At 40.7% G+C, this 25,237-nt stretch overlaps 1 protein-coding gene across 3 annotated transcripts in view; it reads right to left on the bottom strand.

Annotated features, from left to right (window-relative positions):
- Positions 1-5,720: 5,720 nt before the first annotated feature.
- Positions 5,721-25,237, bottom strand: part of SLC41A2 (solute carrier family 41 member 2) — a 106,565-nt gene continuing 87,048 nt past the window's right edge. For all 3 annotated transcript variants that reach the window (XM_044987517.1, XM_044987507.1, XM_044987527.1), the window contains 2 exons: positions 24,256-24,404; positions 5,721-8,475 (listed from right to left, as the gene is read on the bottom strand). In XM_044987517.1, coding sequence (XP_044843452.1) covers positions 8,290-8,475; positions 24,256-24,404 — 335 coding nt within the window. In that variant the 3' untranslated portion in view covers positions 5,721-8,289. The remainder of the gene's footprint in view (positions 8,476-24,255; positions 24,405-25,237) is intronic.

Raw genomic sequence — 25,237 nt, 5'->3', positions numbered from 1 at the left:
GAGAGGGAACCCTGACAGCTCCTTCCCACTTCACTTATTAACCAGCTAGATTTCCTTTAGCTGTTTTATATGCAGTTGAGGTTTTCAGAAATAATTTGCATAAAACAGTCCTAGTGGCCGTCTTAATATTTTCCTTCCATATGCAACTTAATACTAAATTATTCAAAAAGGACAGTAAAGGCCAAGACCAGAGGGACAGTTATCTCTAGTAGCCTTGTCAAATAGTAAATAAAATAATCCTCAGGCTCTATTCAGGGCTCTCTCTTGTCTGGCATTTCTTTAAAAATGTGTGCAATTTGAACAGAGAGTGGTTCCTGATAGCTATAGTTCTAATCACAGAAGATATTTCATACCCATACAATTTGATATGCCTATTTCCCAGGGATATGTATTTCCTAACTTTAGTATACAGAGCAGATGTGCTTCTTTAGGATAAAAATCTTGGAATATAACAACTCCAGGACATACTTAAAACACACACACTTACCTAGGTAACTATTAATGAGCACTGCTAAGGGTATACCTATCCATTACAAGTAACAAGACATTTAACAGGTAATGAATAGACCATGAATATTGGAGGTACTTCTGAAAGTTTGCCTTGAGACTAAAAATATTTTAATACATTGGATTTAAAAAAAACCCTCTCTACTGTCCAATATTTACATTGTGGCACATGTAAGCTCTCTGGGGCAGGGACCAGTTTTTTGTTGCATGTGCATACAGTCCCCAGCACAGTGGGGTCCTGATCCATGACTAGGTGTCTACAGGCACTACCAGAATACACATGATGATGTTGATGATGAAGAAGTGGGAAAATAGCCTAATGAATGATTGAAAGTCAGATTGCCTCCCAAGTACACACTCATTTGGGACATCTAATACCTCCAGATTATTTAAACAATTTTCAATTGTATTAAAGACACATGACAGTTTGCATGTTTTGGCTCAAGTAGTTAGGATACGTATACAAAATATACAAGTACAGACTGAAAAGATGTTGCAATAGACAAAAATTGTTTAAGATCCCAGATCAACAACAGAATGTGTGGTGCAGCACATAGATATTTATATTTTAATTTTTCAAGACAAAAGATTGGAAAATCAGTTACTACCTTACATATCTACCAAGAATGTCATTCAAGATCCCATTTCACTAGCAAAAACATTAAACAAAAAAAAAATTCCCCAAGCAAAATATTTTTCTGAACTCTCTGGATCACTGTAGGTTCTTGGTGCCATTAACACTTGCAGAGGATATCCCCCACCCCACGAAACCACCACCAAAACCCACATGAACATAGATTTGGGCAAGTTAAATAAAGGAGGAACTAATTTTCAAGTACAAAACCAAATTCACAAAAAGGGGCATAAGTACAGTTTATTCTAAACTCCACACCCCTCCATACAAGGGAGACTGCCAGCAGGATGCAAAGTGAAAGCAGAAGTGAAAGTCCCTATTGCAGAGCAACTAAACTCCACCCAGTTCCATCCTATGTTCACCCTTTTGGTCTCCAGTGCTCACTTTGTAGATCTTGAACACTCATCCAGAATTTTAGATACCCCTCCACATGCTGCACTTGTATCTGGTACTACAACTGTGATTATCTTAATAGTGTATTTTGTTCTACTGTAAGATAAAAGTACATCAGTGCAGAACAGTACTGGACGGATCCAACACCCATTAAAATCAATGAAAAGATCTCCATGAGTATTAGGTAAGAGCCCTTCATGCTGAAATGCACCAATTCTGATTAAAATCTTGTACCCACCACTTATAAACGCAGAAGAGTGATTTATAGCTTTCTGAACATGTATGGGTAACTGCTAATCAAAAGGACACTTGGAGAGCAAACACTAGTTTTGATTAGAAATTAAAATATTCAATCTCATTTATAAAAAAAAATTATCAGTTACATAACACCAGCAAAAAGCAGCAGTCATTTCACCACAGAGTTTGCATAACTAACAAATATATAGCACTCGCTGTTTTCTAAAACCACTGCTGTAGTTTAACCATATAGTCATTCAATAATTAAGGTGCTATATCAATTTTTCCTACCTCCAGTGACATGCTCTCTCTTCTTTGTAAGAGCAATTTTTCTTTATAACAAGGTGTTTTAAATACTCCATTTCAGAGTTCTCTCATGTATGCATCCAGATGCTGTATTTTAAAATGTTAAGTATAGTGAACCAGTTACTATCTGTTGTGATACAAATTTACTCTAATTGTGAGCTCAACTGTACAAAGTATGTCAAAGTCCATAAAGCGCCACAATATCCTATAAATCTTGATGTGAAAAGGAGACAGAAAAGCTGCATTAGTCTAAGCAAAAAGGGCCTACTGATATGGTTCAAGGACTATATGGAAATCATGGCTGATAAAACCAGAAAATGTGGGACCGGAAATAAATGAACCAAAATTGGTGTGTCAGATACTAGGCATAATTGGTGGACAAAATAATGAGGGAATTGGATATTCCATCCATCGCTCCCTTTTGGGGTTCTTAAAGAGAATTTGGGGAGAAAGAAAGGAAGAACTGACTAAGGCTACTGGAGTGAGCTTCATCACCATTGCTGCCACTCCCACTGTTTCCTGAGACCCTGGGCCTCTGTCATCCTGATCCTGAGAGATGTCCTGACCAGACCAGGCCGGAGAGAGGGATCCAGACAAAATCACCACCCCTACCAGCTCCAGCTGAACACAAACACCACCTCAGATGAAGCAAGATTGGACCTTAACAGCGGCAGCAACAGCTCCAGCTCACATCAACTACTTATTGTCTTTTACCCAAAAGGACAGTTATTACTATCTTTGATTCCATATAAAGGACTGTCAAACAAGAATTTCTTTCTTCTAAAAAGGATGTTAAAATAAAAGGCTTAATGCTTTACATTTCAAACGCTTTATCTGTTTTTCCTTCTTTTGTATCTTAATAAAAAGGTAAAAAGGATTTTTAATGGTGTGCTTGCCATAGCATTAAGTGGTGTGGGATCTCTATATACAAATCCCTGGACCTTTAACACTGGACAGTGACAGTGGACAGGACTACATTAACACTTCTAGCCCATTTATTTCATTTAAGTTAATACAAGTATCTTCAGGATTTAGACTGAACAATACATACACCTAAATTGAGAAACTGGCTACCATTCTGGGCCCCAAGCCTACAAAGCTCCACTATGGTGGTAGTTTTAATCCTTGTAGTAGAGACTCAGCTTGTTCTAGGTAGTGAAGTGACATGAAAGCAAGAAAATGACTTTTTTTATATTTTTAAATACTCTAACTTCAAAAGACAGGACAATATTTTATGATCAATTTGGAAGAGAAAATCAGGGGAATATAATAAAACAAAACATCATGAAGTAAAAACAAAGCCCATACCTAGGATAGCAAAAGGAGATGGCTGTTCCAACTAAGTCGGAACATAAAATCTGTCTCAGTGTAGCACACTACATGGAACTAACCTAACTAGATGATTACAAAGTTAACACTGTTACCATAAAGTGAACAATAGCAATTCAATTCCTGAAAAGTATTTAAGGATAAGCTTTTCAAAGACGTAACCCCCCCCATAATAACCTACTTTTGATTTTAATTTTGTATGTAAAACTATAGATAAATACATTGAAAAACAAAATATTTTCCCTTTACTTACCAAGATTAGCAGAGTTCAATATTCTGTTGTGTGACACAAGAGTTCAGCCCTTTCAAAGCTCCAAGTGATACTCACATCAGTTCAGCACCCATCCACCTATTTCTTAAACTAAGAATAACTTAGATCTACAGAAAATGTGCACACCACTGAGAGTGGTTAAGGAAATACAGCTGTGTTCCTCCTGTCCCAGTTTATTAGGCTGAGAGTGGGCAGCTGTGCTTCTGACCCTGTCAGCAGAAACAAATAGGTCCTGATAACATGATCAGTAGATATGAAAGACTGGAAATGAAAGTTCATTTGAATTTAAAAAAATAGCTTGACCAGGAGGATACTGACACAAAATTTCATCTCATTTGATTTAGCTGAGTAAAATGTATGGCTGACTGATACTGGGTTTTAGCTGAGTCAGTAGAAAGTCTGAATAAATACAGACACCTGGAAGGGGAATCTACCGCCTTATGAAAAAGAAAACCAGGGGGGACTTATTTGTTTGACTGAGGCTTACTACACAACTGATACCACCACTTCAACCTGCTAGGACAGCAATCTCTGCAGTTAGAAATAGCTGTGACTTCAAGTAGAACAATGGTGTTCGCAGCTGATGCAAAGCATTTTTGTGCTATAAGCTGCAACTACCATATGCTTTCTGAGAGAGAGTTCACCTTCAGTGGGATTCCAAAAGAGGGTGTGTGTAAGACATGGGAGAGTCTGAAGGGCCAACACTTCTCCCAGAGACTAGGGAGCAGGACAGTGAGTTCCAGCCTTCAGGAAAGGCTGCTAGACAATGTCTGTACCACTAGATTGTGCCCATTGATCCCCAGAGTGGGGCAGTGGGTGTGCTCCATTCAGGCTCCAAAAGCCTAAAACACCTGTGGACCCAGTGGCTGTGTTCCCTCACAGCAGCTTAGTGAGTGGCTAATTGGGCCTGTAACAGTGGGGTACTGCGGAGCTGAATTCAACAATGCCAGAATCAAAATTGGACCTCATGCTTATGGTCCCTGGTGGATGAAGGATGGTATGGACCCTGACAACTCCTTTGTTTCTTCTTCCATACTGTCCCCATGCAGCAGCATATGGGGATAAAGATTCTTTCTGAAAACTACCACAAGCTTGCCTGAGGCCCCCACACTATATGTTTTAACCCACCCCACCGGGTTCATAAATCTTCCCATTCACCACAATCATGCCCTCCCTCTCTTGCTTCCAGATCTCCAACTTTTCCTCCCTCTCAGCACAAACCTCTCTTAACCCTTCATTCTCCCCTCCCTTCCCCTAAAGCACTCATTTTTCCTCATCCATCTATCCCCCCATTACCATCTCACCCTATACCCTTCATGCTCCCTCCAAATTCCCCACTCCCTCTCCCACCAATGCCCTCATTCTCTTCTCCTCCATCTGTCTTCCCTTCCAAGTCCATTCCCTTTTCCTTTCTTGAAAACAGTGCAGTGGGTCCCACCATTTATTCCTCCAGACTTTTCTTCTTCTGCAAATATCTGCCTTCTGTTTGTTACAGAAAGGGTTTTGTTGCTCCCTGGCACTGCCTCATCTAATGTCTCTCTGGACCTTACACTCACTGCCTCCACAAGATACTCATGTTGCTCTGTCACCCCAATATCCCCCCATTTCCCCCTCAATATACCTAGACTTCCTCTGTCTCTCAGTTCCGCTTCACATCCCTCTAGTTTCCCTGTTCATTGCCTTCATGCTCGAGTTCTTCTACCATCTTTGCTTCCATGGCTCCCCTCCCCCCAAGTTCATTCACTGCTTCTGACCTGAACATCCCACCTCATCACCCAACCCCCGCTACTTGAAAGCCAGCTGCAATGCTTACACTGCTGATTTTAGCCACAGGGCTCTCTCTCCAGACTGGGAGGCTCACTCCTTGCTACAGTGTACACATACCTTCTCTGTGTCTCCTTAGATTGTGTACTCTTCAGGGCAGGGATCATTCCTTCTTGTTTGTCTGGAAAACACTTAGTACATCATGGTGCTACCATCAGCAAACAATAAATACTACAATACAAACATACATTATATAAGTACTGTTCACGCAGGTATTTCAATGCAATGAAGAAACTTTTTTTTATTCTTTAAAGAGCTTTGCAGTTCATTTATTAGGATTTTAAAATCCAGTAATTCCTCCAATAAAAAAGTTTGCCATGACAATGCAGTTCAACAAGGTAGTTCCACCAGAATTAAATTCTGTAATTATTTCTTGGTCTATAGCACAGAATAAAAACAGCATTTTAAAGAAGTCAAACAAAAAGTGAATTATAACCATCCCATTTTTAAACAATTTATAGTATTTCTCACAATATACATTACAATAAACTAATTTAAATAACATTAATACAAAACTATCAAAAGTCAGGGAACTTAAAGTGATATTCATCTTTACCTCACATAAGTAGAAGACATAACAGGTTTATGATCCTTTCCAATCTGTCAACTAGGTAGTCATAATTTTAAGAAAAAGCTCAAGTAAAAATTTTCAAATGAGGGTGCCTAAAGTTAGGCATCTAAATCCATATCTAGGCACCCAAGGACCTGGCTTTTTTTTTTGGACTTGCAAACACCCTGTTTTTCCATGGAGATGAGGATGCTCCGCAGCTCTTTGCAAGTAAGGCCAACTTTTTAAGTGTCTAGTGCCCCAATTCTGTAAAAACTTATGTGGAAATGTAACTTTATGAATTTGAGTAGTCTCATTAAATTCAGAGAGACTGCTCATATGCATAAAATCACACACATAAATGTTTGCAGGATAAGGATATAGGCTGACTTAAGAGTCTAACTTGGGAGTCTAATATGGATTTAGGTGTCTAATTTTAAGTCTCCAAATTTGAAAGTTTTGGTTATAGTATTTACACAATTAACCAGAATGATTCATGCAATTATGTATTTAGGATGTCCTCCATGATTTTTAAATTTTAGAAACATTTTCTGTGCATGAATTGTAGCCAATTTTCAAAATATATCTGTACAATTTAATGTATTTTTTCAAATTACTAATTAGACTAATCACTTGCCAAACTTCATGTTTTAAGCTTTGAGTTAAACAAATATAAGAAAGCATTCAGCCAGTAATTTCTTTCTCTATAGGCCATATTCTGCCACAGCTTTTAAAAAGAAATCCTTATTAACAACGATGGAGATTTCTGCTTAAAAGTTGATGGTATGCTCTGGCCCTATATTTTTTGAAAGTTTATGTAAACTTTCAAAAAGTCCAAATAAATTTTAAAAAAGTCTAGGAAGCAACACAATCTTATACACCCCAAGTTTTGATCGGGGTAAATATTTACAACTGAAACACCTGAAAACTGATTATTATAATGGGAACAATGACACAACCTTAAAGTACATAATAAATGTCAATGCCATGACAGTACTTTTAATATTAATACTAGAAGACTCTCCAGTTGCCAACTAAAAGTACATTTTTCAACAGAAAACTAGCTTAATTCTAGCTTATCCTCATTAATATAGATCAGTGCAGCATCATGCTAAATGTGTTTGCTTATACCAGTGGTTCTCAAACTGTGGGTCAGGACCCCCAGGTGGTCACGACCCTGTTTTAATGGGGTTGCCAGGGCTGGCATTAGACTTGCTGGGGCTCAGGGCCAAAGCCAAAGCCTGAGCCCCACTGGCCAAGGTCAAAGCCTAAGTCCCACCACCTGGGTCAAAGCCCAAGCCTGCCTTCAGCCCTGGCTGGCAGGGCTCAGGTTACAGGCCCTCCTGTAGCTTTGGAATTGGTCCCCTCACCCAGGACAGCTTGAGTGGGCTCAGGCTTCAGTCCCCGCTCCTGGGGTTGTGTGGTAATTTTTATTGTCAGAAGGGGGTCATGGTGCAATGAAGTTTGAGAACCCCTGGCTTACACAATTGATTTAGATAGATATCAAGGGCAAAAGAAGTAGGTTGCAGTTCTCTTGCTACACTGTGGTAGGGCCCAATCATGCAAATACTTCTCGAAGAGTGTAACAGTACATGCAAGTAGTTCCTCTAATGTGCGTAAAGTTAAGCATGTGTCAAATGGTTGAAGGATTAGGGCCCAAATCATTACAATAATTATTATTCTTGATGTACAGCCTGTGGCAACTGGAGAAATACTAAAAATGGCAAAGACACATAATCAATTAAGTAGTCGTGTCTGTGAGAAGGAAATTATTTTGACTCAATGAACCCTTTGTGCATCGTGATTTGAAGTATATACCCAATGTGTGAGGGCTAAAAAAGACAAGATAAGCCACTGATCTGTTTTAATCTCCCTTCTTCACTGTTCATTTATTGTCAGTTAAAGACAGCTCTGGTTTATATGATATCCCATGATTTTCCTTTTTTAAACGCTCCATTTTTTCCCTAATACAAAACACTTGTCAAACAATCAGCCTACATTTCATTGCATCTGGTCAGATGTTTTCAACTGGCAACAGCCCTCACTTTCAGGGTAAAAATCAGATAAAATGCTTTCTGTTCCACCTTTCATTAAAAAAATTAAGGCCATTTAATATCTGTGCCACCTTAATTACCCATACTAAATTGAATAATCATTTTGAAATCCTTCGACTGGAATGGTAAGCAGTCGTCTCCTATTTTTCTTCTGAATCTACTGGGAACACTATGTCCATCTGAATGATTAGTCTCCAACATCCCCATCTCTATCACCAACGAGCCACAGAAAGTGAAAACCCATAGCTAATAAGGCAGTTCCAAGCAGATCTCCCAACGCAGTAAGGTAAGGGATAGAAAAACTGTCAGGATCTTTTCCTTTTTTCCAGAAGTGGTGCACCATCCAGTCAGCAATCCATAACAAAGTAAACACCTATGGCAGAACATTAAACAAAAGATAATCCAAAATCAGTGGGCGTGGAATTAGAGCAGTTTTGAAAATCCCACCCTAAATGTTAACATTGATCCATTTCACTGCTGATTATTTTAGCAGAAACATTAAGCTAACAGGCCTGATTTCTAAGATGTGCTGAGCATCTGGGATGCCCACGGAGGTGGTGGATGCTCAGCAACTCTGAAAGTCATACTGTGTGTGTATTGGTGGGTGTAATTGTAGACACTGGGTGAACTGGGGCAGTTAGTGCCTTGCTGGTGTGGGGAATGAAGAATTCAAACCCTTCTCCCCACAAACTCAAGATCACTTTCACCCTTGCCTAAAAGGCGGAATATCAGAATTGTAGGACTGGAAGGGGCCTCGAGAGGTCATCTAGTCCAGTCCCCTGTGCTCATAAGTATTATCTAGACCATCCCTGACAGCTGTTTATCTAACCTGCTCTTAAAAATCTCCAATGACGGAGATGCCACAGCCTCCCTAGGCAATTTATTTCAGTGCTTAACTACCCTGACAGGAATTTTTTCCTAATATCCAACCTAAACCATCCTTGCTGCAATTTAAGCCCATTGTTTTTTGGTCCTAGCCTCAGAGGTTAATGAGAACAATTTACTTCCCTCCTCTTTGTAACAACCTTTTATGTACTTGAAAACTGTTATGTCCCCCCTCAGTCTTCTCTTCTCCAGACTAAACAAACCCAATTTTTTTCCATCTTCCTTCATGGGTCATGTTTTCTAGACCATTAATCATTTTTTGTTGCTCTTCTCTGGACTTTCTCCAATTTGTCCACATCTTTCCTGAAATGCACCCAGAATTGGACACAATACTCCAGCTGAGGCCTAATCAGCACGGGGTAGAGCGGAAGAATTGCTTCCCATGTATTGCTTACAACACCCTTGCTAATACATCTCAGAATGATGTTTGCTTTTTTTTGTAACAGAGTTACACTGTTAACTTGTATTTAGCTTGTGATCTGTATGACCCCAGATCCCTTTCCACAGTACTACTTCCTAAGCAGTCATTTCCCATTTTGTATGTGTGCAACTGATTGTTCCTTCCTGACTGGAGTACTTTGCATTTGTCCTTATTGAATTTCAGCCCATTTACTTCAGACCATTTCTCCAGTCTGTCCAGATCATTTTGAATTTTAATCCTATTCTCCAAAGCACTTGCAACTCCCACTAACTTGGTATCCTCTGCCAACTTTATAAGTGTACTCTCTATGCCATTATCTAAATCATTGATGAAGATATTGAACAGAACTGGCCCCAGAACTGATCCCTGTGGGACCCCACTTGATATGTCCTTTAGAAGAAAAGACAAGATGCATCTTCTCCCCAGTACGTAAAGTCTCAACTACCTCCTGGTTTCCAATAACCAAAGCTGTCTCCCTGGTGTCCACACCACTAGTGCTCTTTCCCAATACTTTGTCCTACAGTGCAATTATATTTTCAATACAAAAATATAAGAAACAATGAAATTTTGAGGTTAATTAATATAAAAGTAACCAAATGCCACAAGGCATAATTTGATTGAAATTGAGAGAGTAAGTAGGGAGATTGGCTTTACGGAAGCAGCGCTGAAGAAATTGAAGTTTAGTGTGATGCACAGGAGCACTTGTTAGATCACATCTTTCTAACAATTAGAAAGATGTGATCTAATATTTCACCCGGACAGTAGGAACCAATGTAAATTGCCTAGAAACCATGAAGTATCAATTTCAACCTAGGCCCAATTCCCATGGGCATTGTGAGATCTGCACTTTTACACCAGGTCTGAATTTGGTTCAAAGTGCTGTGTTAAAGACTTTATTCCCAGCTGTGACTGTCTCAACACCTAAGAAATATTAATTTAATGCTGAAGGTATGTGTGACTAGTAATCCAGTACTAGTAGGGATTCATTTTTGAATATTCCACAGCTGTATAAGAATTTCTGGCTCCCTTCAATCATGTGGCATGGCATGAGTGGGGGGAAAAGCATACTATCTGAGTCTCCATCTCTTCTTGTCTCTTTGGATGGGACTGCCTAGGCTGAAATAAATGTTCATACAGCACAATGTCTTTTTAGCTAATCAGGTCTTCAGGAATTAAGATTTATAACTTGAGGTCTGAACTAAGGACAGTTCTTATCTTACTAACATACAGAAGAAGATTTACTATATACATTAAAGAAAATACATGTACCGGTAATACAAAAATGGTAAAAGTCAAAAATTAAGATCCGAATGAATGTATTCTTTAAATTAGAAAATTTAAAACTAAATGCATACATTATCTTTCCAAATGCTATCAGTTGCTAGAACATTTTCAGTGCTCATAAGATTTTTTAAAATGATCTCTAGATTAAAGCCAAGTTTAGAAAATACCACGTTAAATATACTAAAATGATTAAATACATTACAAAATTTCCTCTCAGCACTTCATTTTTTAAAAATTAAAAAATTCATGCTTTATACTACAAAAGCATATTTTAAATCTAAACTTGTGGATTTTTTAAGAAATTACCAAACACTCTCCCTATTTTCTCTTTATGAAATATGCATAACTTATTTAGATAAACACATCTTCTGAATAGGCAACTCTGTAGTTTAAGCTAATTATGCATGTGCTAGGTGTGCTTACTGGAATCCAAACAAATATATTTAAAAGCAGATGTTTTCTTTGGAAGATTATGTCAGATTCTTTCAGTCAGCTCCTTCTTCCAACACAGACAAAAAAGGTCTGTATATAGAGATACTGTACATAAACATTCCCTTACAGGCCCTACATAGCAGACTCCATAACTTAAATAGACAATAGTTATACAGGTTTATCAATCTAATGATGCGGGAACTCTTTTAAAGAACAATATTATTACTTGCTCTGAAAAGAGACACGATTAATTAGAAATACTGTACATAGTAAAATGTAGTGCAGAATGTGACATTTTTTAAATTAAAGACTTAAAACTCCAAATTATGTCTATATATTTCCATTTCTAAAATATCTGGCTGGTGTAGGTTTGGGAGAAAAGTAGTCCTTGAATTCTACAAGACTTAAAGGGAGGATAAACTGACCACCATGTTTCAGAAAGGTCAAAGAAATAACTGAGTAGCTGCATACATAAAAGGACTGTCCTCAGAACTGAGAGACTCTATAGTCATTGATCAGGGAAAAGACAGGATAATACTTGGAAAGAAGCAGACTGGTTAAAGAATGAAATATTGACATTTTAAAAGGAAGGTCAGGATGAATAAATTGGATTAAATTTCTTGATGTGGCTGAAAAAAGAAATTGACAGAAGTGACAGAACAAGGAGTAATGGTCTCAAGTTGCAGTGGTGGAGGTTTAGGTTGGATATTAGGAAAAACTTTTTCACTAAGAGGGTGGTGAAGCACTGGAATAAGTTACCTAGGGAGGTGGTGGAATCTCCTTCCTTAGAGATTTTTAAGGTCAGGCTTGACAAAGCCCTGGCAGGGATGATTTAGTTGGGAACTGGGCCGGCTTTGAGCAGGGGGTTGGACTAGATGACCTCCTGAGGTCCCTTCCAACCCTGATAGTCTATGAAACAGACGACATAATCAGCCTGGACTTCAAGAAGGCTTTTGTATTTAGTGTTACAAAAAGCAGTATGTAAAGTTAGCAAGTATGATGGTGTTGGTAAAACTCAGTTTGATAAAAACATATTGGCAGCTGAGGTCAGAGAACAGTGGAAAACAGTATAATGGAAGTGGCAAAAAGAGACTGTTGAGAAGACAAATCTTGTTCAGCCTACACACTGTACTAATGATGCAAAGTCATGAAGTAAATAGTACATGTGTATATAATATAAAACTATATTTTCAAAGCTAGGTGCCTAATGTTTGAAGTTCAATATCTCATGACTCTGCAGGGCTAGAAATGGGAGCATTATACCACAGAAAAAGAAATATTCCTTCTTTTTTAATGGGACTTAGAATTTGCTTCTCATCTTTGTAGGGCTAGGGGTAAACTTTCAATTTCTGATTTTAGACATAAAAAAGCTGATTTTTGGTAATTTTTAGATATCTTTACTATCTCTGAGCCCTCTGCAGTTGGACTCATGGTTATTAAGGCACCTGGCTTCACAAGCAGAAAGAAACAAAAAATATTTCCAATAAAACCCGACATTTAAAAAAAATCTCTTAAACATTACTAATATATATGTCCTGTTTTATGTAGTGTAGAAAGAATACATTATGGTATGTTGTGGGATAATATAACGGTTTTATTGGTACAGTATATTAATTTAGGATTTCCTGCATGACTGACTTATGATTTCACCATTATGATAAAACCCAGATTAATTCATGCTGATAAAAGTTTTATAACCACACAATATTATAAGCACATCCATTATATTTTTATTTATATGTAAATAAGATGTTTTAAATATCTTTCATGAAGATAGATGTAGCTTGTGTAATCAGAGTGCCAACACTGAACTACAGGAATGGGTAAAATTTAGCTACATACTTCTAATGTTCTATCATTTCAATATCCAGGTCACTTCAACATTCAGCCATAAATTTGGGTCTGGAGCCAATACCACTCAGTGGTTTTACCAGTGCTGAAGATTCTTTGATGGGGAATGGGTATTGGCAGCATTTCTTGTGGCTTGCTGCTAGTACTAAATTCACTGCTGTTATCCCTCATGCTTTTACCCATGTTTCAATGTGATAATGTATTATGAAATACAGTTTTATTTTCCCATTACTAATTCATTTAGCTATCGCTAGGAAACAGGATAGAGGTTGTTTACATGTGTATATTTTTCATGAATGAAGCACTGGATAATATGTTCATTTCTAGTATTATGTATGAATTCTGAGAGAAAGGTAGAATGAAGGTCGTGAGCAGGGCCGGCTCCAGACCCCAGCGCGCCAAGCGCGCGCGTGGGGCGGCATTTTAACGGGAGGGCGGCAGGCGGGTCCGGCGGACCTTCCGCAGTCATGCCTGCGGGAGGTCCAACGGAGCCGCGGGACGACCGGACCTCCCGCAGGCATGACTGCGGCGGGTGCGCTGGTCCCGCGGCTCGTGTGGACCTCCCGCAGGCATGCCTGCGGAAGCTCCACCGTAGGCGCGGGACCAGCGGCATGTCTGCAGGAGGTCCTGCGGAGGCGCGGGACCGGCGCCCGGCAGCGCGAGCGGCGCAGCGCTTCGCCCTGCTTGGGGCAGCGGAATTCGTAGAGCCGCCCTTGGTCGTGAGTATGTATCATATTGGGTAAAATCCATTTGATGGATGTAGTAATTATCCCCAAACCAACTATTATAAACCAGAGACTTCAGAGTTAAGTTTACAGTTAAGAACTCCAAACATGTTAATATAAGAAATGCATAATTAAGGCACCAAAACAACCACAACTCTGACCTGTGATGTCATGCTATAACCACAGGATTATTATTATAGCATTTTACTTGTCTGTGGTCCCAGATGAGATTAAAATTAGTTTTAATTCCACATTACGTTTCTCAGATCTTTTCCCCCTCATGGCATCCCTATGGGGCCTTGTCTGAATGGTAACTGTAAAGTACCTATAATGGTCTCATTCTGTAAGCCTCCATTCATGGAGTTCCCATTGACTGCAATGAAAATTCTGCATTCAAAGTACTTGCAAAGTAGGCCCTGAATACTCAGAGAATATAGATGCTGGATGCAGATACCTCGTTGTTCCAAAAAAGGGGATAGCTCAGTGGTTTGAGCATTAGCCTGCTAAACCCAGAGTTATGAGTTCAATCCTTGAGGGGGCCACTTAGGGATCAGGGGCAAAAATTGATCCTGCTAGTAAAGGCAGGGGGCTGGACTCGATGACCTTTTAAGGTCCCTTCTAGTTCTAGGAGATATACCAATCTCCAATTATTATTATTTTATTTATTATAAAAGTAGACTGTTCCATTACATTTTAAAACAAAACAAAAACCAATCTTCTCTGGTGGTGACACGTCAACAGTCCTGGTTCTTTCCATGTCATAACCAGAGGAATCAATCCACTGCCTCCCCCAAATATGGAAATAATTTCTACCACCTCTGGCTCTCCAAAAGAATACTATCCCCTTTCTTCTCTAAGAAGGACCTTGCCACTGTCAGCCATGCCATAATTACTTCCATGTTAGAAAAGAGCAATTCACACTGCTTGGGGGTGTATGTGGACACCAAACGCACAAGCTACAATGCATTCATCATTCAACAGCCTGCCTCTTAAGCAACAGACACCAGCATGGGTATATTCCACTTGCTCCTTGTTTACTTCTGGATCAAATTCAAAATGGTAAACAAATTGATACGTAAACACACTTAGGCTAGGTCTACACACCGAAGTTGCATCAAACTAATTTTGTTAAACTGGTGTGACTCAGTGTATGGATAATCATATCTGTTTAAAACTCGTTATAATATCAATTTAACATGCACCTGTAAATTTACAGGCATAAGCTAAACCAAGATAAATATTGGCAAATCTCTAAGTGGCACTGACAGCATAACCAGCTCTATGTGCCCCTTCCTCTCCTCAATCCCAGCACAGAAGATGTGTTGGGAGCAAGGCCAAGAAAAAGGAGGTATTGCTTAAGACTACTTTGTGCTTTGATGATCCCCAGGTTTGCTAGGATCAGGCCTTAAAATTCTTAAAATGTATCTAAGCAACATGTATAATTACATGATATCTATCTAAAGTGCTTATCACCATGGTATCCGAGAACCTAGATAAGTATGGTATAAAAACCTTGATATACAAAAACTAAGGCCTGCTCTAAACACAGAATTGCACTGGTTTAACTAAAGGTATGTTTTCAAATCAATTTAGTTAAACCAGTGCAACTTTATGTGCTGACACCTTTATATCAGTGTAAACCTGGAATCCTCAACTGGCTTTCCTGCTCCTTTGTGGCACAAAGCTGGCAGAAGCAGGGCCAGGATTGGGCGTTTATTTTAACATTTTCTTGAATCATGAGAATCTCTGGTATCAGTACATGCTGTAGATTTTGGAAGTCAACTTTGGATAATATAAAAAGCAGTCTTTAAAATTCAGCAATATTCTCCTTCTATATAGACCTATTATCCTTATTCAGACAAAAACTGCATTGAACTTCATGAGGTATTTTCCCCCTCTGTGTAAGTAGTACACAATAGTGCCATTAGTAAACATTCCCAAATGATAAAAATAAGGTTCTTTATGGCCTCAGGCTATTGTAGCACCCAAGACACCTTTTAATTGTAAAGAAATAAGTCATCAAAACACCACTGAATTCTCGAGTTTGCAGTCAAATAGAAAACTACTCTGGAATGTTCAAAATATGTCACTCCACAAGAATACTGTTCTGATTTTTACTGATACGAGTAATTGTATTTTATCACGGCAAATTTACTGGGTGATGGCTTCTAGAGTTTCCCATTACTTGTTTATTTCCAGAGTCTATAACACAGCTGCACGCTGAGATTTGGTTGGTAGGTGTGAAAATTCCTCAGAGGGCTCTTTATTGGCTCAGCAGGAACCTGAAGCACAGAGGCAGCCTTTGAATGTTCAAAGCAGCTTGCTGTAAGACTGATGGTTTCATTACTCCAGTTTTGCCTTCATTTTATTGCTGCATGACAAGGCTGAAAATGAACCTTATTCTTTATGCCTAGCTGCAAATAGTTAAAGCACGCTGTGCCTCAAAAGAAAAAAAAAAAAAAAAAAGGCTGACGACCGTATGGCTATTCCAGGGGCATGTGCAGGAATTTAAATTTGACCACTTTTGGAGGGGCACATTAAACAAACAGATAGTATACACATTAAACCTGGGTTCGGCAACCTTTGGCACGCGGCCGATCAGGGTAATCTGCTGGCGGGCCGCGAGACATTTTGTTTACGTTGACTGTCCGCAAGCATGGCCCCCCGCAGCTCCCAGTGGCCGCGGTTTGCCATTCCTGGCCACTGGGAGCTGCGGGGAGCTGCGCCTGCAGATGGTCAACGTAAACAAAATGTCTCGTGGCCCGCCAGCGGATTACCTTGACGGTCCATGTGCAAAAGGTTGCCGACCCCTGCTTTAAACCATATCAGCACACACACATACGTTATATGCATAGAAATAAACAACAGTGCACTTACCATTTCAACGAAAATCCATGCACCGTGGAGCCCTCTGAATAAATGTATTCACAAATACTTGGCTGTGGTGGGGTCACAGAGCTCCTCTGGCCCTGGGGCTGCGGATGGGAGAGAGAGAGAGCGCTCCTCCAGCCAGGGCCAGAGGAGCTCACTCTCTCTCCCTGCCGCGGCCCTGGGGCTGGAGGAATTCTGTGCCAATTGTTGGGGGAGGGGGAACCCTGTACCCCTGCTTGCCCCCCTTTTGCATGTCCCTGAGCTATTCAATCAGATATGCATTGTTGATCCATAGCCAGACTGTATTTTCATGAAGAAGGTATCAAAAGCTTGGCTTTGTATAGTTTTCAGAAAACAAATATGTTCCCCCTCAACAATACAATACACACCAAACCCAAGCCATGTTTAAATCAGTCTGCTGTCATGTTTGATTTTCAGCAATATACAGTTGTTTGCCCAGTCAATATATGCTGTATTATTTGCATTTTTCATAAAATGAAGTAATGTATAGGTTTCAGTAGGTATTTGTACATAGTGTAGGCATAATTACAGTACTTATTGTGCATTACTTGAGAATGGTGCCATAGATAAGTATGTGCCAGGCTCTATATTATAAAACTATTTCTGAGATTTTACATTCAATCTTAAAAAAAACATCACTGCATGAAAAGTGGTTTACTTTTTCTCAGATGTAATGTAAATAAAATGATTGAAATATTGACCCCACTGACGTTAGCAGAAGTTTTGCCATTGAGTTCAACAGAGCCAAGATTGCAAGCAATAGATCCAAATCATTTACAGTTGAACCCTGTTATGTCGCCGGCCTAGGGGTTTGCCAAAAATAGTCCAGATAACCGATGATCGAGATAAACCCCTATCCACCCCCCCACCCCTGAACTCCCCTGCCCTCTCTCCAACACCCCCTCCCTGCCCCCTTACCGCGGTGCCTGCACGTGGCTGGATCCGGCGAAGCGGGACGGGGAAGCGGGGCCGGGCGGCCGGGGACGGGGACCCGGAGCCGGGCAGCCAAAGAAGCGGGACCCGGTAAGCGGGCCGGGCGGCAGGCAAAGCGGGACCAGGTAAGCGGGGCCGGGCGGCAGGCGAAGCGGGGACCGGGTAAGCGGGGCGGGCGGGCGGCAGGTGAAGTGGGGACCGGGTAAGCGGGGCTGGGCGGGCGGGCGGCAGGCGAAGCGGGGACCGGGTATGCGGGGCGGGGTGGGCGGGCGGGGAGTGGGGACGGGGGGCCGGGAACGGACCGGGGAAGCGGGGCCGGGCGGCAAAGCGGGGACCGGCGAAGCGGGGCCGGGCGGACGGCGAAGCGGGGACTGGGTAAGCGGGGCCGGGTGGGCGGGCGGCAGGCGAAGCGGGAACCGGCGAAGCGGGGCCGGGCGGACGGGCGGGCGGCGAAGCGGGGACTGGGTAAGCGGGCCGGTGGGCGGGCGGCAGGCGAAGCGGGGACCGGCGAAGCGGGGCCGGGCGGACGGGCGGGCGGCGAAGCGGGGACCAGCGAAGCGGGGCCGGACGGACGGGCGGGCGGCGAAACGGGGACCGGGTATGCGGGGCCGAGCGGGCGGGCGGGGACCGGGTATGCGGGGCCGGGCGGGCGGCGGCGAAGCGGGACCGGCGAAGCGGGGCCGGGCGGCGAAGCGGGGACCGGGTATGCGGGGCCGGGGTGGGCGGGCGGGACCGGGTAAGCGGGGCCGGGCGGACGGCGGGCGGCAGGCGAAGCGGGGACCGGCGAAGCGGGGCCGGCGGCGAAGCGGGGACCGGGTATGCGGGGCCGGGCGGGCGGGCGGGGACCGGGTAAGTGGGGCCGGCGGCGCGCGGCCGGCGAAGCGGGGACCGGCGAAGCGGGGCCGGGCGGACGGGCGGGCGGCGAAGCGGGGACCGGCGAAGCGGGGCCGGACGGACGGGCGGGCGGCGAAACGGGGACCAGGTATGCGGGGCCGAGCGGGCGGGCGGGGACCAGGTATGCGGGGCCGGGCGGGCAGGCGGCGAAGCGGGGACCGGCGAAGCGGGGCCGGGCGGACGGGCGGGCGGCGAAGCGGGGACCGGGTATGCGGGGTCGGGCGGGCGGGCGGGGACCGGGTATGCGGGGCCAGGCGGCGAAGCGGGGACCGGCGAAGCGGGGCCGGGCGGACGGCGAAGCGGGGACCGGCGAAGCGGGGCCAGGCGGACGGCGAAGCGGGGACCGGGGAAGCGGGGCCGGGCGGGCGGGTACGCGGGGAACCGCGGGGCTGGGGAGCCGGGGCTAGGGCAGGAGTCGTGTGGCCGGGGAGGGATGCGGCAGGAGCCGGGCAGGGCCGCCGCCGGAGTTACAGTCGAACCCATTTATCTCAACCTCGGTTAGTGGCAAAAGCTCTTCTGTGCTCCAGATATTAGGGTTCGGCGAGATTAAAGAATCGACATAACCGATGAGAAACCGGTAAGACAAAGAGGGAGTTTGGCGGTTCCACTACTAAAACGTCGACTTAATAGGGTTGGCAAGTTAACCGAGGTCGAGATAAATGGGTTCGACTGTATTTAGTTTAAAAGACATGGTACATTTACAGTTAGAGGAACAAAACAAAGTTGTTTACTGGTTTTTTTTCCATCTTTTGAAAATCAAAACAGCTTTGTTTATAAAAATGATCGTTAGTCCATAATACTGACCAGTTCACACTATTTTCAAAATCAAAACCAGTATTTACAGAGGTCAATGGTTATGTTTAAAAAGTGATTGTAAATTCATTCCGTGACTTTCTATGAGTTTTTCTGTTACTACACATAGCGTACTATTGATTAGTAATAACTAAATCTATATTAATGCTAATTTATATTTATGTAAACTAGGGCTGTCGATTAATTGCAGTTAACTCACGCAATTAACTAAAAAAAATAATCACAGGTTTAATCGCATTGTTAAACAATAGAATACCAATTGAAATGAATTAAGTATTTTGGATGTTTTTCTACATTTTCAAATATATTGTAGTCTGTATTGTAATTGAAATCAAAGTGTATATTACTTTTGATTACAAATATTTGCACGTAAAAATGATAAAAGAAATTGTATTTTTCAACTGACCTCATACAAGTACTGTAGTGCAATCTCTTTGTCTTGAAAGTGCAACTTACAAATGTATATTTTTTTGTTGTTACATAACTACCCTCAAATACAGAACAATGTAAAACTCCAGAGCCTATAAGTCCAATCAGTCCTTCTTCTTGTTCAGCCAATCACTAAGACAAACACGTTTGTTTACATTTACAGGCGATAATGCTGCCTGTTTCTTAATTACACTGTCACCAGAAAGTGAGAACAGGCATTTGCATGGCACTTTTGTAAGGTATTTACGTGCCAGATATGCTAAACATTTGTATGCCCCTTCATGCTTTGGCCGCCATTACAGAGGAAATGCTTCCATGCTGATGACACTCATTAAAAAAATAATGTGTTAATTAAATTTGTGACTGAACTGCTTGGGGGAAAAATTGTATGTCCCCTCTGTTTTACCGACATTCTGACATATATTTCTTGTTATAGCAATCTCGGATGATGACCCAGCACATGTTGTTCATTTTAAGAACACTTTCACTGCTGTTTTGATAAAACGCAAAAAAGGTATCAATGTGAGATTTCTAATGATAGCTACAGCACTGGACCCAAGGTTTAAGAATCTGAAGTGCCTTCCAAAATCTGAGAGGGATGAGGTGTCGAGCATGTTTTCAGAAGTCTTAAAAGAGCAACACTCTGATGCAGAAACTACAGAACCCGAACCACCAAAAAAGAAAACCAACCTTGTGCTGGAGGCATCTGACTCAGATAATGAAAATGAACATGCGTCGGTCTGCACTGCTTTGGACTGTTATCGAGCAGAACCCATCATCAGCATGGACGCATGTTCATATGAATCTTTAGCACATCTGGCATGTAAATATCTTGTGACACCAGCTACAGCAGTGGCATGAGAACACCTGTTCTCACTTTCAGGTGACAATTTTAACAAAAGCGGGCAGCATTATCTCCTGCAAATACAAACAAGTTTGTTTATCTGAGTGACTGGCTGAACAAGAAGTAGGACTGAGTGGACTTCTAAAATTTTACATTGTTTTATTTTTAATGCAGTTTTTTTGTACATAATTCTACATTTGTAAGTTCAACTTCCACGATAAAGAGATTGCACTACAGTACTTGTATTAGGTGAACTGAAAAATACAATTTTTGTTTTTTACAGTGCAAATACTTGTAATCAAAAATAAATAAAAAGTGAGCATTGCACACTTTGTATTCTGTGTTGTAATTGAAATCAATATATTTGAAAATGTAGAAAATATCCAAAAATATTTAAATAAATGGTATTCTTTTATTGTTTAACAGTGCAATTAATCATGATTAATTTTTTAATCGCTTGACAGCCCTAATGTAAATGTATCATAATGACTCCTTTCCCATAAATGTTTTTAACTGTATTACACAGAGGAGGCATAGAACATCTGGGAGTGAGCAAGTAGCAGAGACATATGAAGTGAACTAAATAAAGTAGCAGTGGAAAAGAGTATAAAGGTATTAGAAATAAGAAAGAAAGGAAGGGATGAAGACAAAATTAACAACAGGGGATGAGGATAGGGGAAGAAGACACCCCATGAAAGTGCTCCAAAGACCACTGAACTTAATGGAAGCCACTGACTCTGTGGGCTTTGAATCATACCCAGGGAAGGGCGATAAACAGGAAGAGAGACATCACAATGGTGAAGAAGAAGAATAAACACAATTTGATGGGGTATTGTTGTGGGGGCTACTCGGTGGAAGATACAGCGGTGTTGCTGTGGAGAGATTAGTTACATTAAACCAGCAGTTCCCATCACAATCAAAGCTCTGTTCTCCTTTATAATCATCTTGCAAATGTCAAGAGGTTTTTAGGGCTAGAAAAGTCATCCATTTTCATTTATTAAGCAGAATTTTAGTATACCAAAGGGACTATAAAGAGATTCAGTATGTGGCTATGATCACCATAACAGAAAGAAAGTGCAAATATTCTACAACAGATTTTGGCCCAAAACGAATATAATGAATAAAGCAATAGGATATCAAACCTGCTCAGTTTAGACTGCCCATAACTGATTATTGCCTTTGGGTATTATTGTGTTCTGGCTGTCTACAGATATTCATTTGTTACCTCAGATTTAAAAAAAGCACTTTTAGCCTGCTAATATGTAGGTCTTTCATAAAACAAGACGTATACTGATGATTTAAACACAAAGTGGAAACAACTACAGGTTTTGTATTTCATTGCTCAAGAGATTGTGGTTTGGTTGATAACTGAAATGACAGTAATTAGCAGTGAGATTTTCTAATCTTACTATGAAGGCAAAACACTAAATCCTTGAAAAGGCTAACTGTTGAAGGAGGACAAAATATAAAAGTCCCATGGGAAAAAAAGAATTAGAACAAGATTAGAGTTGATCTCTAAAGAAGTTGGAAGTTGCATATCTCTAAAGAAAGGCCAGCAGAGAAGGATTGATTGGTAATTTCAAACTATTCTCATTACTATCAAGGTGTCTAGATTTCGTCACTAGTGCTGAGCAGAAAATGAAAGGCAAGAAGTGAAGTGGTTTAATGTTAAAAAAAAAGAAAACTAAGAAACGTGCAATTGCATGGGAGGCCCACACTCATAAGGTCCCAATAGGCAGTAAGAAAGAGCACCAGCATAACTGATTAAGGTGGTACAGATAATTGAAGATGTAATCATGACTCAAGGGACAGGGCAGTGTCATTTATATGAAAATCTGAATTCTGCTAATTAAAGCTATACAAAACCTTTCTTTCTATATACCAGCATTATAGAAATGTGATTATATCTGGTATAAGAAAAAGGGAATAAAGGAAGAGAAAAGAAACCATCAATGTAGTGGAATATTTTCATAAGGTGACTAGAAATATGGGGTTCCTAACTGTAACTTTGCAAAAGACCCTTGAAAAATTATAGTGTGCAAAAGTTGTGATTCAGCCACTGAAGAACAATAACTGCAAAATGTCTGTCATGGCCAGAGACAGATGGTGGTAAAGAGAAAATCATCCACAAAAGGAAAAACGGCAAGCTTCAGCCTCCTCTTGCTTATATCAGATTAAAAATCAGGATGGACTGTACTGGTGTCAGTGGAATACTGTAAAACTGGCATAAGTGAAAGGTGAATCAGGCCTTGCAATTTTTGAAAATGTACTTTAAATGTATACTTATGCTGATGCCAAGATTTTTCTACCATGCCATTCTAAAAAGCCTCTTCTTAGCATTAGCAGTTAGCAGCAAGAGAAACCTGAGACTTTCCAAAATGCCAATTCAAAACTGAGGGAAATGATAATATAGTATTTGCATAGCTGCTAATATAATTATAACAGAAAAACATAAAATCAATTTCTTCTAGCAGTTCTTGACATATCCATTGCTTTCAGTGAAATCTGCATCAGGACAATGTAAAGTAAGTACATGAGAGAGGGATGGAGAAGGAGAAATTAAACAAATCAAAGTGATAGAATGGGTAAGAACAGGAAGTATGAAGGAAAAAAGTTAAAAATAATGGCATGACAATTTTAGTATGAGACACAGTTATATGCAAGGCCTTGAGTTTTCCAATTGTATACTAGGTAAAAAAATGGTGTTCTCATATAAAATTCAAATGCTAGCAGTTTGCAAAATCCATCTTTTTAATCACTGAATTTCTAACTTCAGAATATATATATGAGTATATTTAAAATATACAATCCAGGTGATTTTTTTTTACCCATTTAGAATTAAACTGAAACAACACCACTCTAATAAACACAGAAAAACAGAGTTCAGAACACCGAATTATAGGGTTTTTTTATGTAAGAGATTTGTTGACTATGATGATGTTAGTTTTAAAGATAACTTGGTAATAGTTATTTTAGAAGTAAGACCTACACTCCACATATGGATCTTTCAAGTACGTCCTTAATTTTTTTTTAAATATAACTAAATGTTTTATTCAACTCAGCAAAGTTTTAACTAAAACCTTGACTGTAAATAAAACAATTCAATGTATAAGCTGATTTCTTTATTTGGAGTGACTTCAGCTTATGCTATGACTATTTCAACTGCTGCTATTGCTTAGGCTAGAGACTTAAATAAAGCCAGCAAAAGTGATGCAAAAATGTTTAATAAAAACAAGGGATGCAATTAATTATTATTCTGGTTACTGCTAAACTGACTTCACCTTTAATGAGTGTTTAAGAGATGCACACAAGCATATCGGTAAGACGGTTACATTTGTGGGTTATGTTAACCAAGATTGTGATCCATTTTATTTGAATGAAACCAAGTTGAGACTTTTTTAGGAATTTTTCTTGGCCTGCTTTCTATTAATAAAGGCCATATTCCTCTCCCATTGTTTAACATGATGCTTACTGGCTTTAATAGTGCTGACACACGAGGAACAGAGATGAAGCACAACATACACTTGGGAAAATGACACAGTGAGGTATCTGATGAGAAACCCCAAACTGCAGTTGTAGAAGCTGTTGGGTATGTGTGATAATAATTTATTACAAAGAGGGTGTGTGCTGATAACCCATAACACGGACACACACCCCCTATTGCTTCTACTCTTTACATATCTAAAAGCAAGTATCAAACATGGTATTCTTTGAGAACTAAAACATATTATAACCATTTTTTATTCTTACCTGTAGCAGGGCTGCAAACAAATATACTGCTATAAAAATTGGAGTCAAAGAGGTATGACCACTTTTCATTAAATGGATGGTGTACAAGAAAATTAAATGTCCAGGAATCACCAAAAGGAGAAGAACTTGGGCTGATTTGTTATTTACTCCTGTAATACAAAAAAATTTGCCATTTATCCCTTTGAAAGCTGGAAAATATTTTTATCAATAATAGGAGTGCAAATTGTACCCTTCTGGGAGGGCATGCATGATTTTCACCATCAAATTCCCTCAGAGTTTCTTCTATGTTTAGTGTTTGCCAGGGGATTAACAGGACTGCTGATGGTCTGCTCTGAATCAGACCATCCCCTGGCCACCTTGATTGGGTTCCTTACCTAAACATTACCACCCACTTTGAATTGCAGTAGGCCCCTATATGTTTCCTCAGGAGAGGGAAGTTTTGGCCACCCTTGCCTTCTACATAAGTCCCTCAGAGGGCTTTTTATATTGCTACGCAGTAACTTCACATTCACCTATTTTTTTATTTATTAGTTAGAAGTACATTTAATAAATATCAAAGAGCAACAGAAGCTTCTCAAAAATCAACTCTTGCCAAAAGCTATCACACATTTACAAACGGTACCTTCTGTTCTAAATTTAAGGAAAAACTGTGGAAGTCGGAGCAACCATTGTGTGGCATGATGCTAACAACTTGACTGGAAACTTCCCATTCAAGTATTATCACATGGATGGAATACAACCATTATGACTTAGACTAACAAGGTGAAGCAGGAAATAAAAAGTTCTTGGCATCTGGGTAAAGTATCAGCTACAACACTATCTGCTGGTTTATAGAACGGCACTAGATAGCTGAAGGATATTTCTCCCAATTAGTAGTAAAGAGGGTGGAGAGAGTCGGGAAACAAAACAAGTTCTGGGAGAATCAAGTCTTTGCCTTAATACGATTCAACTCCTACAGGATAGGCTGACATATTACAGAATT

The sequence above is a fragment of the Mauremys mutica genome, chromosome 1 (genome assembly GCF_020497125.1).
Source record: "Mauremys mutica isolate MM-2020 ecotype Southern chromosome 1, ASM2049712v1, whole genome shotgun sequence".
Taxonomy (NCBI): Eukaryota; Metazoa; Chordata; order Testudines; family Geoemydidae; genus Mauremys; species Mauremys mutica.
Note: the sequence above shows the minus strand (reverse complement) of the source record. Positions and strands in the feature narration are given on the sequence as shown.